The 16,037-nt window shown below is 46.2% G+C and overlaps 1 protein-coding gene across 1 annotated transcript; it reads left to right on the top strand.

Moving 5' to 3' along the window:
- Window positions 1–240: 240 nt before the first annotated feature.
- LOC309415141 (serine/threonine-protein kinase PAK 3-like) lies at window positions 241–15,018 on the top strand (the record flags this gene model as incomplete). The annotated part of the gene is given in 10 exon segments (XM_082012584.1): window positions 241–280; window positions 1,594–1,657; window positions 4,033–4,081; window positions 5,400–5,512; window positions 6,368–6,419; window positions 6,421–6,513; window positions 7,360–7,459; window positions 7,901–8,097; window positions 12,974–13,111; window positions 14,271–15,018. Coding segments are annotated over 10 exon segments (939 nt in total). The 3' UTR covers window positions 14,364–15,018.
- Between the last annotated feature and the right edge of the window lie 1,019 nt (window positions 15,019–16,037).

Here is a 16,037-nt window from a genome sequence, read left to right as displayed (position 1 = left end):
TCCCATGCCCTGTGCTGGACGCGCCGGCCCTGCCTTCTCGCTGCTGCAGCGCAGAGCTTCCGGGAGGCGGCAGCACCCCATCTGGCCTGGCTTCTGAGCCTTACTGCTGGAATGATCAGCATCTCGTTTGTGCAGCTGCCTGTGTAATGCGGCAGCCTGAGGAATATTGCTGTTCGTGCTGTCCACCACGGCTGTGCTTATTTGTGAATAAGCATAATATTGGTAGACAGTAAGTTATCCATGGGACAGCACTGTGCCCTGGTGGCCCAGAAGACCAATGGTATCCTGGGGTGCATTAAGAAGAGTGTGGCCAGCAGGTCGAGAGAGGTTATCCTCCCCCTCTACTCTGCGCTGGTGAGGCCTCATCTGGACTATTACGTCCAGTTGTGGGTCCCCAGTTCAAGAGAGACAGGGAACTCCTGGAGCGAGTCCAACGGAGGGCTACGAGGATGATTAAGGGACTGGAACATCTCTTGTATGAGGAAAGGCTGAGAGACCTGGGGCTGTTTAGTCTGGAGAAGAGAAGACTGAGAGGGGACCTTATCAATGTCTATCAATATCTGCAGGGTGGCTGTCAGGAGGATGGAGCCAGTCTCTTTTCAGTAGTGCCCAGTGACAGGACGAGGGGCAATGGGCATAAACTGCAGCACAGGAGTTCCACCTCAACATGAGGAAAAACTTCTTTACTGTGAGGATGATGGAGCACTGGAACAGGCTGCCCAGAGAGGTTGTGGAGGCTCCCTCTCTGGAGACCTTCCAAACCCGACTGGACGCGTTCCTGTGCAAGCTGCCCTCGGTGATCCTGCCTTGGCAGGGGGGTTGGACCAGATGATCTTCAGAGGTCCCTTCTAACCCCTACCATTCTGTGATTCTGTGGAGATCGACATGCGTGCAGTGTTGAGAGTGCAGGGCAAATGCGTGTCAATCCCAGTCAGGTTGCAAACAAGCAGTGTGGTTCTTAAAGTGGCATAAGCAAGGTCTTCAGAACTTAGCCTGGTAATGAGTGATGATGGTGATAGTTCTTAAAACCCCATCATTCCTGGTTATAACATGAGAAGCTGTTCTTTAAAAACATAAAGGCATTCTTCCGGCAAACTGCTGAAAGGTTGAGAAGATCCCCTCTTGGAAACACTCTGCAATATTTTTCCTGTTCTGAAAATGGCACCTGTTCATCAAAATTGATTCCAGAACCCAAGGTGCATGTAATCTTTGGAAGTATTAAACCTTCTGTTGAATCACACAGAGTATTTATTCCTAAGGAAATAAAGGCTCTGTTGTTCCAGCGCTCATTAGTGTTTCTCGACAACAAACACTTGCATTGGTGCTTGTTCTTTTCCGATACCTGTCTGCTGTGAATGTTTCTCCATGCTCTTAGTTTGCTGTCAAGGTAACTCTCCAAAGGACTGTAGAAAATCCGTCTTTGCGGAGGTTGTTTCTGCTATGGAGCTGCCTGTGTGCCCAAGTTATTGTTGTTGTTGTTCCCCAAGTGGCTACAAACGACTCACAAGCCCAGACAGTGGAGCTGCATTTCTGACCTGCTGAAAGTTGGTATCTCCAGTTTGCAGTGAGCATCTTTAATTTTGTTTCTTTCAGGGAGCGTTGTGAGCATGGGAGATCCTAAGAAGAAATATACTGAATTGGAGCAAATTGGCCAAGGGTAAGTCCGACCACAGTTACTGACACGAAAAATGGGCCAGGTATTTTGCTGGTGTAATATCAAGCGTGAAGTCGGGCAAGCTCCAGACGTGTTCAGACAACCCTGGATTTAGATTCTCCTGTCTCTCAGTATGGATCGAATTTATAAGTGTGGTCAGAAGGCACGGCCAAAGACAGCCTGATGGAGCCAATGTCTTGTCTGCAGCAAGGAGCAGGACCGGGAAGGTCTACTGTCCCTCAAGTGTGTGGCCCCTGTTTGCTTATTTTCTTAGGGGGAATAGTTTTTTTGTATGTCGCAAAATAATCTGGCCACGCTAAAGAATGGCAAAAAAACTTTGTTGCCTAAAAGAGCCACTTAGCACCTGCTAGTTGTCAGATGGATAACAGTTCTCAATACCATTTCTTTCAAATATTTTGCTTAAAAAGATATTCAGTGATCTGGATTATAACCACATAGTTTAGCAACAGAACCCAGAGATTAAATAATAAGCTCTCTTTTCTAGCCGAGGCAGTAAAGAACAAAAATTCAGTAATAAACAGAGAGTTGAAGCACAAAGTACTCGATGAGAAAATGCATCTTCTTCCTGATGGCAGACCACTCGTGGATCCTGCAGGTTTTAGGAGTTTACAGAAAAAACCCCATCAGGCTATTTCCCTTTGAAACCCAACCGTGCTTACTGTAACTAGGATTGATTTGAAATGGTTCCGACGTGAGGAGGCAAGAACAAAATAAATGACATCAAAATTAGGTATCTGACTTGCCTTTTAAATACAGACAGACTCCCTGCTCGGTCAAAGTTTCTGTGGCTGTGTCGTAGTTCCGGGAGGGCCAGCGCCATTGTGTAGCACCAGGATCACGCTGCTGTCAGTGTCTGACAGAAGCTGTTCTCTGACATTGGGAGATGTTTTCCTGCCTGTTAAGGCAGGTGACCTTAGTGTTTGTAAAGAAACCGTGACTGCTTGTGAGGTTTGAAGTCAGGGTAGCACGTTGCTGACCTAGAACTGATAGATGCTGCAGAAAGCCAGACGCACTCATGCTCTTTCTCTGGCAGGCTTTATCGTAGACACTTCTTGTTTGGTGGGGCACTTGTGGGAAGGTGTTTCTGCTCCATTCATTGTATAAAAACCCTTTCTGGGATTGCCGCTTGCGTTGTACCCGAAGGTTTGGTTCTCATTGTCATTGGTAAAATGTCAGTGGACACTTAGAGCTGTGCCAGGCTCTGAAAAGATACGTGTCGACTGAAAAAGTGAGAGCCAGAAGAAACATACGTGTGAAGCACATGTGACCGTGACAGTAGGACCATCGCCCTCACAGTCTTTTGTTTTGCCCATCCTAGGAGTGAGCTGGTACAAAGGTGCCTCAGCAGCTGGTGGGAAGTGGCTAATATCTGGCCTAAAAGGGTCTCTCAAATGATTTCCTCCAGCTCGTGACTGTCATGCCGCAGGTCAATTTGTAGTGATGGGGAAAGATCCTCCAGAAAAAAATAATTTCTGGTGCCTGTTGGATTCCAGTGCTTCAGACATATTTCAGCCTGCAGGTACACAAACAAGCTGGGGGATCAGGTGAAAAGGAGCAAACTGATTTTGGCATTGTCAGTCAGTGGGACACTTGCCGGATGGGTGTTCCCACTTCTCAAAATTCCTTCCCTGGCTCTCCCTTGCCTCACTGCCCATGCAGACGTCAGCTTTGACATGATGGCAGTGTAAACCTGTGCTTAGCTCACAAGGAACACTAATGGGGTTTACAAGCCTGCAGTTACTTTAAACCCAAAGGGGTTTCCTCTGATCGTGGCCTTTCAGGCCCTTCACATCATTACAGGGGAAGAACCTCTTTTAACGAGAGGCAGATGGCAAACAAAACGCCACACTGCCTAGTCCACAGATGAGAGCACCATTTCTTTCTGGTGGCTCTACAACACGACCTGTGTCTGCCACAGGAGGAAAATACAGATACCATGAAGAGTCCTTCACGTGTCCGGTGCACCTAACAGAAGCAGCTGCTGACGGCTCTTGACACCTAAAGAAGCTGTCTAAGGTTCCCCTGTTTGGAGCACAACATGCCTTAACCTGCTCTAGCTGTGACCTCGTAGGATGGCTGGAGAATAGTTTCCTTGCTTTGCTATGCTGGAGAAAGCTGTGTCTGGATCCTTTCCTCATGTTGGACATCCCTTGTTCTTCATGATGGGCATAAGTTTTCTCTTGGATACCCTGTGTGGCAGAGGGCTGGTGGGCTGCTGCGCTGTGCGCTGCTGCCTGAAGGGGTGGGTGAACAACGGTGTTTTTTAAACCCTACAGGCAGCAGAGATCTCCTGTCTGGGCTTGCTTTCACTCCTAGGGACTAAAGTGCTCCTTTCTTTGCTGCTGTTTTGTTTCTAGGGCGTCAGGAACTGTTTACATGGCGATCGACATCACCACAGGACAAGAGGTAAGTGTCTACAGTCCCAGCCGATTTTGCAGGTCTTTAGTGCTCTCCCCTCTGGTGCAAAGGGTGGATGGGGTTTTTGGGTGGCCAGTAGATCTTTACTGCCAAGGCGGTTCCTCTGAAGCACAGGCTAGTGTCAGCTGGCAAAATACATCATCTGCTGCCTTCAGCCTTCAGAAATCCCAGCAAGCTTTTGGGACTGATAAAAACAGTATCATTTTTATTGCCAGCATCAATGTATTGGTTTAGAAATCATTCTCTCGTCTGCCAGATGAGAAGACGTATATCAAGAGCAAAGATCTCTCCCAAACCAAACAGTCGTGTTTAAGTCTGGTGTCGGTGACAGCCCATTACACCCTGTGAAGTGCTCGCAGGGAAGTGGGGGCCAGGAGGGTGAGAAACGAATCTTGAAGGAAAGCGGCGTTAGCTTTGACAGTCCCTGTAGTGGCCGATTTAAAGCGGCCTCTTCACATTCCTTTCCTTTTCCAAGGCAAGCGTTCTTGAACCTATACAAACCCTGCCTGAAAATGTGGCTAGAAACCCAGGAATGGGAGCGGAGGGGTGGTCTCTTTCGTGCCATGTTGAGAGCAGGACTAGACAGAGGCACTTTATAACCGCTCTTAGATAGAGGTCTACCCCTGCTTAGAACCCGGGGTGTATCCATAAAATGACATAGAATGGATTATTTTTTTGAAACCCTCAAAGTAATTGCCAATCTAAACTGTGTTAAGGAATGTGTATTTCGAGTTGCAAAATCAAGATTCAAGAAGCTAGGAAGTGCCAGGATTGTATTTTTTGTGTGTGTAACCTTAATGATTGTTTTAGTATGGCTTTTTAAATGTAATGTACGTCTGTGTTTTCTCTCTGTTATGCAGTCAAGTCAAGAGTAACAGCAGTTGCTGAAATAATGATGACAAATCGTACAATTACTAAAGCATTACCAGCAGTTTTTGTGTATCTTGGCAGTAACAAAATCACTTCCTGCTTGCAAAATGTGCATCAACAATAATAGTGGTGGTAAACTAAGACCGTCTGAGAAGAATGTCGATCCAGAGAGTGTTGTTAGAGATGCGTGCTTGATAGTTTAAAGAGCATTTGTACAGATTTTACAAGACAAAATGTATATGGCCATGTGTCCTGTAACTAGCACCCAGGCTAGCAGAGAAATCGGGTGTTGTAATGTAAGTTACTGAGCTCTTTGGTCTGATACCAAGACAGTTTGGCACAGCTCTGCTATGTCATTCCAAAACCACTCGCTCCATGTTCATTGGGACCTTGTGCAACAGACTACTCAAGTTAATGGCTTTCAATGTCGTTTTAGGTGGCCATAAAGCAAATTAATCTCCAACAACAGCCCAAAAAGGAACTAATTGTTAACGAAATCCTCATCATGAGAGAAAACAAGAGCTCCAATATTGTGAACTATTTAGACAGGTGAGTAGTTCTGGTATGATCACGTGAATGTTCATTTACATGCTGCAAGCCAAACCTTTTTAAAAACCCCTTTGGTCGCTGGCAGAAAATTGACCTCTATTGTTTATCTACTCATAGCCAGTGTATGGGAGGAGACTGCATTTTGTCTGCATTAATCTTTTCTGGCATATATTGTTTAAGACTGTTTTCAAGGACCTGGCACAGCCATCTCAGCCTACCTCCATGTTGTTTTGTTGTTGGCTTGTTTGGTTTTGTGTTTTTTTAAGTTGGTCATCTTTTCTGTGTCTTATCATAAGTGCTGATAAATCCTCATCGAAATTACTTCCTTTGGGCCGTTCCTGCTATTTTCCATTGCTGTGAATATGAGGAAGGCGAAGTACTTGTTTGCAGAAACACGTAATTTGCCACTTTTTAAATTGTTTTTCCTGTTCTTGGATGTATTTTCTGGTAGGTTTTCCAAACTGTTGACCAATTCCTGTCCTCACTGGTACACACCCTCCTAGCATGGACAATGATGGAAGTTGTGTTGCCTTGTTCCTGGAGCTGATCATGGAATGTGCGTGTTAAGATGGTGAACCAGATGATGGGATATGTCCTGCTCCAAGATTTATCTTTCCCATTACTGAACTTCAATTTTTCACTTGCTTGCCAGCTCGGACCTCTAATTGTTCACTTATGGGCCTTCCTCATTTAGACCGCACAGATTCTAAGTCCTGTGTAGCCTGGAGGGAATGTCTATTCATGTTATCCTGTTCTCATGTAAGAATGACCTGGAAACAAAATCAGCTGTAGCCTTTTTCCTGAGGTAATTTAGCCGTGCACATTCATCTCAGTGCCATTGTTTTCTTCTTTCAGCTACCTCGTCGGTGACACACTGTCCTGGTTTCAGGACACGACACACACTCAGGGTGGTTATGGAATACTTAGCTGGAGGCTCTTTAAATGATGTTCTTGAGGAGACATGTATGGATGAAGGACAGATAGCAGCTGTCTGTAGGGAGGTAAGGGATCCCGCCTGTGCTTCCGATTACTGGGACAGGATGGTACTTCTAAGCAGGTGGTAAGAAGATGAGAGGTTTCATGTTCAGAGCTTTGTTTCTGTGTTGCTTTTATGATACGGAGAAGAAAGAGCATCTTAAGTGAACTGCCTGCCAGTATCGCTGCACTTATTACACTCTGTTGTTTTATTCATATAATTTTATTGTACTACTTCTTTTTTGTTTGTTTTTAGTTTTACTCTTCTCAACTTTGCCTCTCTAAACCTTTGCCTGGAGCATGCCTGTACTGCATTCCTTTCGTGTACAAGCAAACATGCTGGTGACAGAATTTTAAAATACCAGCAGAGAAAAATAGGGGCTCCTTCATCACAGTCCTCGGCTTAAAAGAATAGCACTCCACCCAAAATGGTGGTTGCTCCTGAAAAATGACTAACGCGCTATTTCCAGATCTGCCGTCAAGCCTAACAATAAAATCTTTCTCATGCGACCTCCGACCCAAAAGTGATCCATCTTATACAGAAGGAAGGGACTTTTTGGTTTTTGGCAAACCATAGTTTGTCACCTGGGTGGAGATAGCACATTCCCTGCAGCAGCAGTCATTCCGTGTGTGCTTTCAGGGGACAGTCTGTGGCAAGAATTGACATTTCTGTTTCAAAAGCTACTACGCCTTCATTTAGGAAGTTATTACTCTGTGTTGAAGCAGCAAGCTATTCCTCTTGAGAGCACAATATTCTGCCATTACTCCCAATTCAACTAGAAATTAAATCCTTTAGAGCCATTTCTTTTCTTGTGTGATGAAATCTGGTCACTAAGTAAGTTTTACCCTCATGTTTCTTTTTTATCTATGAGTGCCTGCAAGCTCTGGATTGCCTTCATTCCAACCAAGTGATCCACAGAGACATCAAAAGTGACAATATCCTCCTTGGAATGGATGGATCTGTCAAACTGGGTAGGTATCCTTGGTCAGGTGCAGCATTCCCAGGACGTGGTGTGGGGCTGCTTTTGACTGACTGCCCGTTACCCAAAAGCGATGCCTGTGGTAGTGCACTGGCAGACCACTGGTGCGAGCTAAGAGTACAGTGCCAACGTCCAGAGAGGTACAGAAAGGAAAAAGGTGTAAAGAGTGGTTTCGGTTTGTGTAGGTCCCTTCCAGAAGGGACAGTAATAAAGAATAATCTAAAGCTTCAAGTGAATAAAAGCCACTGCATGAAACTTGAGGGGTTTTTTAAGTGGCCAATTCAGTATTTCCTCGGCTCGAGCACTGAGTAAACAGAGCACGGCCGCTTTACCAGATAGATTCAACAACGCCTTCTGAGGCATCTGGACGGGATTTCTTTTGCTTGGTTTCATAAATCAAGCTGCCTTTAACAGTACTTGGTTTTTTCCTCAGCTGATTTTGGCTTGTGTGCTCAGATCACCCCTGAGCAGAGTCAACAGAGCACGATGGTCGGGTCTCCTTACTGGATGGCACCAGAAGTGGTGTCGGGAAACGCATACGGGCCCAAAGTGGACATCTGGTCGCTTGGGATCACGGCAATAGAAATGGTGCAAGGAGAACCTCCTTACGTTAATGCTCATCCTCTCAGGGTAAGGTGCAAATAAAACCAGATACCACCGTCTTTCTAACCTGCCCCATGTTTTGTCTCCCATGAGACAAAATCCCAGTTACACCAGCTTGAACTAGTTCCACCAAGGGCTGCTTCTAAAAATGTCACTGGAGCATATCGGCATATACTGTCGCTGTCGTTATGTCAATGGGAGAACCTTAAAAGAGAAGTGACATGTAGCCCGTTCAGAGATGTGTCATTTTTGCCCTCAACGATGCTTGAGATTTCTCATGCGCTTTTGGAACTCTCTTTGAGCTGTATCTCTGAATGACAAGAATTTTTCAGCAGCAAGATCCTCCAGTTGGGGAATTTTTATGACAAGTATTTCAACTGTACCTGCAGGAGAAGTCTTTCCAAACTCAGATCAGTGCCGATTGCTCACCTGCGCCTTTCAGGAAGTGTCACTGGTTCTAGTAACGCCATAATTACTTCTTAGCAAATGCATTTCTACAAGTATGTTTTAGCACAGATACTTGTAGTAAGCTAATGTATTTTGATGTTTTGAAGTTTCCAGTTTTGTCCTAATTCCTTAAAATGAAATGACCAGTTCTTATACCAAAGGAGCGTGTCATAGTGGAAGAACGTCTGCCAAGATAACACCTCATGACTGAGAGCTGAAACAGAGCTCAATGCTGCACAGTTAATTCCTGACAGGATGCAGGAATTCAGGAGGAAATTAATTTTGCTCTATGCGTATACATATGCAATTCTTATTAAGGCTAGAATTAAAATAGAGCCTGACTTTTAGCTTTTCTCATAGCAGTAAGGCTGCGCTCTCTCTGGTCTGTGGCACCCCGACTGCGTACTGCAGACTGAAAGAAGAAACAAGAGAATGGTCAGGAAATATCCCTGGCCAAGCAAAGAGAGGAGCCCATACTTCACCTGCTTCCCTGGGAGACCCTTGCAAAAAATGCATTTGCCTTGCATAAGGCAGCAAAAACCCGTGAAGAGCATTAGCATGACTGGTCGGGATGCTGAAAGTTCCCTGCCTCCTTAACCTCAAATGCTGATTAGGGCTCCTCGAGAAGCCTCAGGTCAACTGTTTGTGAGAAAGATCACTGGATTTCTTCTCTCTGACCAAAGTCACATTCAGCTCTTCCTGCCCTCACCCAGATTCTTTGAGATGCTTTTTTTCTCCATACATGCCTCATCTCCTGCTGGAGATAAGATCAGCTTGGACACTTAGAGCTTCAAGGCATCTTCAGGTGTCTTAGTAAAACTGTGGTAGATGAAAATCAGGCACCTGAAGTTGCTTCCCTCTGCATTGGCTTCCTGGGCTCTTTTTCAGAGGTTGTTGCCCCTGAGCTAGGAACAGTGAACAGCCTGTGATGGACTGCCTGAAGTTCCCCAGTTATCAGCTAGTTTTATTAAGGTCAATCAACCCCAACAGGGACAGGATCCATCTGCTGTTGTATGTGGAATCAGGGACTTCAGTGAGAGGTCTCGGCTGCGCCCAAACAGGAGAGCTTATGAGCAGGGCCTGTTTTGACAGCAAAGGTTTTTAGCTGGTGGCACACAGTAGTTGTTGGCTTTAATAGTCATGTTTAGACAACGTTCAGGGAATTCTGCAAAGCCTGGAAACAAAAGGATGCTCTTTCATTTTTATGAAGGATTGTTTTAATAATGGAAGGCACACAGGAGCTTCCGTTACTTAAAGACCTAAATAAATTGTAAGGGCATGAAAGGCTCATTAATCCTAGAGTTAGCAGCAGTCTTCATGTAGATGCAGTGTTGTTTTCCACGTGTAGAGCAGGCGCATCCCATGCTGCTCACGTTCTTTCCAGCTGATGCAGAACTCACAGGAATGAACAATTTTCGAGCCATGTGTGTCCTGGATGTGTCTGTGATGGTATTTGTTTCCTCTCACAGTGATTTCCTTCCATCCGGCGCATGCCTAGGGCCTGGGGGACAAACACTGGTGTGATAAAAACCCTTTGAAATGCAGGTTGGGCCTCCTCCTGATTTCAATTAAAAAAATCACCCCAAACACACAGAAACAAAACAAACCCTTAAGCATTTCTTTTTCATTTCTTAACCACAGCGCATCAATTTGCCTCAAAACTGTAGCATTTTTTTCAAATGCTGCAGATCTTCTACAGTTTCAGGCTTCTTAATCATCTGTATGTTGTTCTGTCACATATCTGGGTGGCCTGGATACCTTTAGGATCTTGCTTTCACAGACTGCAGCTGTAATGGTCTGCTGAAGCCTTTCTTGTTTCTTGGCATGTGAAACAAATTAATGAGCTTATTGCCCATTTGCAGCTACTGCAAACACTCATTTCCTTTCTACAGTACTTGCTTTTCTTTGCCAGCTGCATATCATAGGAGACCAAAAGATATGTGATAAGAAGGTACTTCAGCTTTCCGTAGACCTTTTCCTGTTCTGGTAGAAATATTGAAAAGGGGCCGTACCGAGCTGAAGATGACTCTTCCTCATGATTCATGTTCTGAGAAGAAACAAGTAACTAAAAGAGCTCCATTTGTCCTGGCACTCCTGTTTCACACTCAGGTGAATGTGGCTGCAGTAAAACCCCCAAAGCTGCCATCGGTGCTGTAGTCCTTTACCGCAGGAGCAGTATCATCCCTCGGGTAGTGCAATTGAAGCGTAGTGAGGACAGGCACTCCAGCTCACCACTGTGTCCGGTGGCTGAGGTCAGCTGCAGATGGACAAGATCAGACTGATTTTGTGACATTTATGTTGTGGGAAAAGTAAAGAAGCTTCCTTTTATTGTTTTTACTCTAGGATCGTTTCTTTGTCTTTTTAGGCTTGGAAATTTTCCTCTGTATTGAAGAGGACAATAGCAAAGTCAATGTGGTCCCGGTCTAGTTAAGTGCCAGTAGCACAGAGCTGTTCTAATGGCAGACGTTTGTCCTGGTTTCAGCCAGGGTAGAGTTAATTTTCTTCATAGAAGCTAGCGTGAGGCTATGTTTTGGATCTGGGATGAAAAAATGTTGATAAGGTGCTGATGTTTTGAGTTGTTGCTAAGTACTCAAGGACAGTCCAGCTTCTCATGCTGGCCTGCATGAGCAGGCTGGGGGTGCACGGGAAGCTGGGAGGGGACACAGCCGGGACAGCTGACCCAGGCTGGCCAAAGAGATATTCCCTACCATATAACGTCATGCTTGGTATACAAAGCTGGGACGAAGAAGAAGGAAGGGGTGGAGGGACGTTCGGAGTTATGGCATCTGTCTTCCCAAGAAACCATTACGCGTGACAGAGCCCTACTTCCCTGGAGATGGCTGAACACCTGCCTGCCCATGGGGAGTGGTGAACAAATTCCTTGTTTTGCTTTGCTTGCGTGCACGGCTTTTGCTTTACTTATTAAACTGTCTTTATCTCAAACCATGAGTTTCCTCACTTTTACTCTTCCGATTCTCTCCCCCATCCCACCGTGGGGGAGTGAGCGAGCGGCTGCGTGGTGCATAGTTGCTGGCTGGGGCTAAACCACGACAACGTTTTAATGGAAGACCCCCACGGTCTATTTCTATCATTATTGCTGTGTATTTTAGGCATATTCTGCAAGTTTATGTCTGAATATTTCAAAGGGTTTGTCTTACGTTTCTACATAATATCTTGCAAAAGCTCAATGAACTCATCTCGCTGGCTTCTCAGCATGTTAGACCTTGGTTACAAGCGAACCACGCTGGCTACTGCTCACCCTATGTTTTGCAAAATGACGTTGTACTTCCTTGGCCTGAGGAATATCAGGAAGACTTGCTCAGCTGCATGAACACCGTCAGCTGCTTGGCAGTGAACTTCCTTGGCTTTGCTTAGGAAACTTGAGCTTAGCTTCGGCTGGATGCTGTTGAGGAGGAGAAAGGCTGGAATTTTCAAGTGTTTGGCTAGGCTTGTGTGCACAGAATGACTGTGCATTCAGATGAGCAGCTGGACATTTATGCACAACATGGAGGGGAATCCACAGAGCCCTCAACCCTTAACACAGGTGAATACTCCCAATTCTGAGGTAGCGGAGTGTTACCATAGCGATGGAATTACTCCTTTTTCTGATAGCAAGCATTAAAAGTTTTTCTTTTAACACATAAGTGACGCTGATCTGGAATTTGGAGACTGCTGAAAGACGTTGTTGCAGCTGGCTCCCGTCTGCCCAAAGATGCATTTTCTTCATAAGATATTTGTGCATGCAACTTATGTGTCTGTGTTGAAAAAAAGGTTCCCAATGTTTCTGTTTCTTTATCCAAGGGCTAAGCTGATGGATTTCCTTTTTTCCCATCTGGTTACCATTTTTATCAAGAGCAGAGCAAAAAACTTGTCTACCTTTGCTTTATGGAAGCTGTACTTTAGGGAACAGTGAGCCCCGCCGAGATGCATTTTCTGTAGTAATCCTCTGAAATAATAGCGTTAGGCCAAATTCACTCTTTAAAAGAGCCTGTAAACTGTCACTGTCACAAGCCTGTCACTACTTGGAGAAGCAAAATGTGCTTTTGCTGATGTAGTTCACAGAATCACAGAATCACTAGGTTGGAAAGGGCCTTCAAGATCATCAAGTCCAACCATTAATCCAGTGCCACCATGTTCCCTAAACCATGTCTTGAAGCGCCACATCCACACGTTTTTTGAACACTTCCAGAGATGGCGACTCCACCACCTCCCTGGGCAGCCTGTTCCAATGCCTGACCACCCTCTCAGTGAAATCAGCTGTCAAGGCAAGATCATTTTGATGTTGGAAGAGCTGTGGCTGCCTCAAGGTTTTTTATGTAGCTATAGAAAAATCCTGTCTGACCCCCTGCCAGGGAAGAAACTGCCACTGGAGACCGAACCTTAAAAAATGGGGTCTATCTGAGCAGTTATGGATATGAAGGAAACAGGTGGAGTCTCATGTTCCCTTTTTCTCTAGGCGCTGCATCTGATAGCTACGAACGGGACACCAGAGCTGCAGAACCCTGAGCGATTGTCCGCGGTGTTTCGCGACTTTCTGAGCTGCTGCCTGGAGGTGGATGTGGACAGGCGAGGGTCTGCCAAGGAACTTCTGCAGGTAAAATGGGACGCGGCTGCAAGCGAAACAGCTGTTCTATGTAATGGTTTTCTCACCAGCTAAACTCAAAGGCATGAGACGGAACCCCCTCATATTAGTCTCCAGTCTTGGTGCTTTTCAAAAGGAAAATAAGTGGAATCATAGAATGGTTTGGGTTGGAAGGGATCTTTAAAGGTCATCTAGTCCAACCCCCGTACAGTGAGCAGGGACATCTTCAACTAGAGCAGGTTGCTCAGAGCCCCGTCCAACCTGGCCTGGAATGTTCCCAGGGGTGGGGCATCTACCACCTCTCCGGGCAACCTGTGCCAGTGTTTCACCACCTCATTGCAAAAAAATTCTTCCTTAGATCCAGCCTGAATCTACCCTCTTGTCGTTTAAAACCATGACCCCTTGTCCTGTTGCAAGAGACCCTGCTAAAAAACCTGTCCCCATCTTTCTTTAGAAGCCCCCTTTAAGTACTGGAAGGCTGCAAAAAGGTCTCCCCGGAGCCTCCTCTTCTCCAGGCTGAACAACCCCAACTCTCTCAGCCTGTCCTCCTAGGAGAGGTGTTCTGTCCCTCTGATCATTTTTGCGGCCCTGTGTTGAATTTTGGTAGTATATTCAGCTGTACATAGTGGCAAATGGGATGGTAGCCACTGCTCTCACTGCAACCCAGAGCTGAGTCTGTCAGCACTGTCACTGGTGTCCCTGCTCTTGTCTTGGTGCTGAAAACCTGTACCTCCGTGGCCTTCAGAAGAACACATGGGCCTAGATACTCCTGGCATAAACATTTCCTAGAGGTATTGGAGTTCCCTAAGGAACGGCTTATGCCTCTGATCTTTTCTGACAACTCAAATAGCCCATGTCTTTAGAAAACAGGAACCTAAGTAAGTAGCTTGCGTTTCCTGAAAGGAACAAGGCCCTGGGAGAGCAAACAGCATTCCCAGAGTGCTGGCAGGGCAGAAATCCCAGCACGCTGAAGACAACTTGATAAAGGGATTAACGGGATTTTGGGCCCTGTTTGCCTGTGATAGCAAGGTACTGGACATGAAGACGCAGGTGCAGATGGTCCCCTCAGTCCTGTTTCAGCGTATTCCCCATAACCAGAGAAATGCTGCTTGAGGCTGTGAGTACCTGAGTTTGGAAAGTAATGGTTCATTTCTTTTTTTCCTTTGCACAGCATCCATTCCTAAAATTAGCCAAGCCTCTCTCCAGCCTGACGCCGCTGATCACTGAAGCAAGGGAAGCAAATAAGAACGGCAGCAGCCACTAGTGCTTCAGGCCGGCTTTCTCCCATGCCAGCTCAGAGCAGGACTGAGAATAAAACTCTACAGAACCTCAACACTTGTGCTGTGGGACAGGTGGATGGATGAAGAAGCCAATGGTCACAGTCATGGTGGTAGGAGGGAGAACAACCCAGTCCCTCAAGGAGTAAAAAATGACTGTTTCTCTTCTTCCTGCTTTCTGGCTCCTGAATTTATTTTTAAGACGAAACAGGGCTTAAGACAGAGAGGTAATGACCACAAATGCTTGCCTGCCTCAGCCATTTCCAAGGGAAAGCAAATTCAGTTGGAAGGACCCCTTCCTTCTCACCCTGTGAATAAGCTGTACACTCACTTTGAAATTGTGACAGTCAAAACAGCAAGTGAAGCAACACCCACCCAGTGTTTAAGAAAAAAAAAAAAAAAAGGAAAAAACCAGTAAAACAGCTTAGCTCTGTAGTCTTCATGTCTAGGTCCGGTCCTCAAAGGGCTATGTAGCCTTTAAGGCATGAACCACCGTCCTGTTTTGGCAGTAGGAAGGCAGGATGCTTGGGCTGTTCTTGAATTAGACCATTAGCTTGTTTGGCTTTGGCTTCTTGTTTAGTTCCAGTCTTTGTGTTGCCACTGTCATTCATACCTCAACTGACCTACCCTCGCTCGCTCTGTCCGTCCCAGTGTCTTTGGCTGAGGCAACAGACGGATGCAATGCTCATGGATGGCAGCAGTGAGCACAGCTGTGGGAGGTGCACCCAGGGAGAGGAACTCTTCCACATAGTGACAGAGCTCCGGGAGGAGGTGACTAGGTTGAGGCTATCAGGGAGAGCGAGCGAGCGAGAGACTCCTGGAAGCGCACCCTGCCTTCCCTGGGACATGCCCACCAGGCAGACAGGACGCATCATATGGGGGATTCCCCATCCTCTCCCCAGCTGGCTGAACACAGTGACTCCAGTATGCCCTCCGGAAGTCCAAAGGGGCAGCTCTGCTGATCCCTCTCCTTACTTTTCCAAGAATCGAAAACTCTACCATTTTCCAATTGCTATGCCCAAGGTGGCCTCCAAGTGTCACATGATCCACAAGTCCTTCTCAGGTCACAAACAACAGGTCCAGCGGGGCACCATCCGTAGTTGGCTCACTTGCTATCTGTGTCAGGATCTTCTGTTGCACACACTCCAGGAACATCCTGGACCGTTTTCTCTGCTCTATATGATGTTTCCAGCAGACATCTGGTGAGTAAAGTCTCCCACGAGAAAAAGGGCTAGTGATCGTGAGACTTCTCCTAGCCGCTTATAGAATATTTAATCTGCCTCTTCATCCTGATTGGGTGGTCTATAGCAGACTCCCACCATGCTATCTGCCTTGTTGGCCTTCCCCCTGATTTTTACCCATAAACAGCCAAGCCCATTGTCACCATCATTAAGCTCTAGACAGTCAACACACTCCCTAACATACAGGGCTACTTTGCCTCCTCTCCTTCCTTGCCTGTCCCTTGTGAAGGGTTTATAGCCGTCCGTTGCAGCACCTCAGTTGTGTGAGTCATCCCGCCATGATTCCATGATGGCAACTCTGTCATAGTTTTCCTGCTGCACAATGGCTTCCAGCTCCACCTGTTTGTTGCCCATGCTGCATGCATTGGTGCAGATGCACTTCAGGTGGCTATTGATCCCCCCACCTTTTTGGGGGGAGAA

The sequence above is a fragment of the Phaethon aethereus genome (genome assembly GCF_964289735.1).
Source record: "Phaethon aethereus genome assembly, chromosome: W".
NCBI lineage: Eukaryota > Metazoa > Chordata > Aves > Phaethontiformes > Phaethontidae > Phaethon > Phaethon aethereus.
The sequence above is the reverse complement of the archived record's forward strand: the minus strand, read 5'-3'. Positions and strand labels throughout refer to the sequence as shown.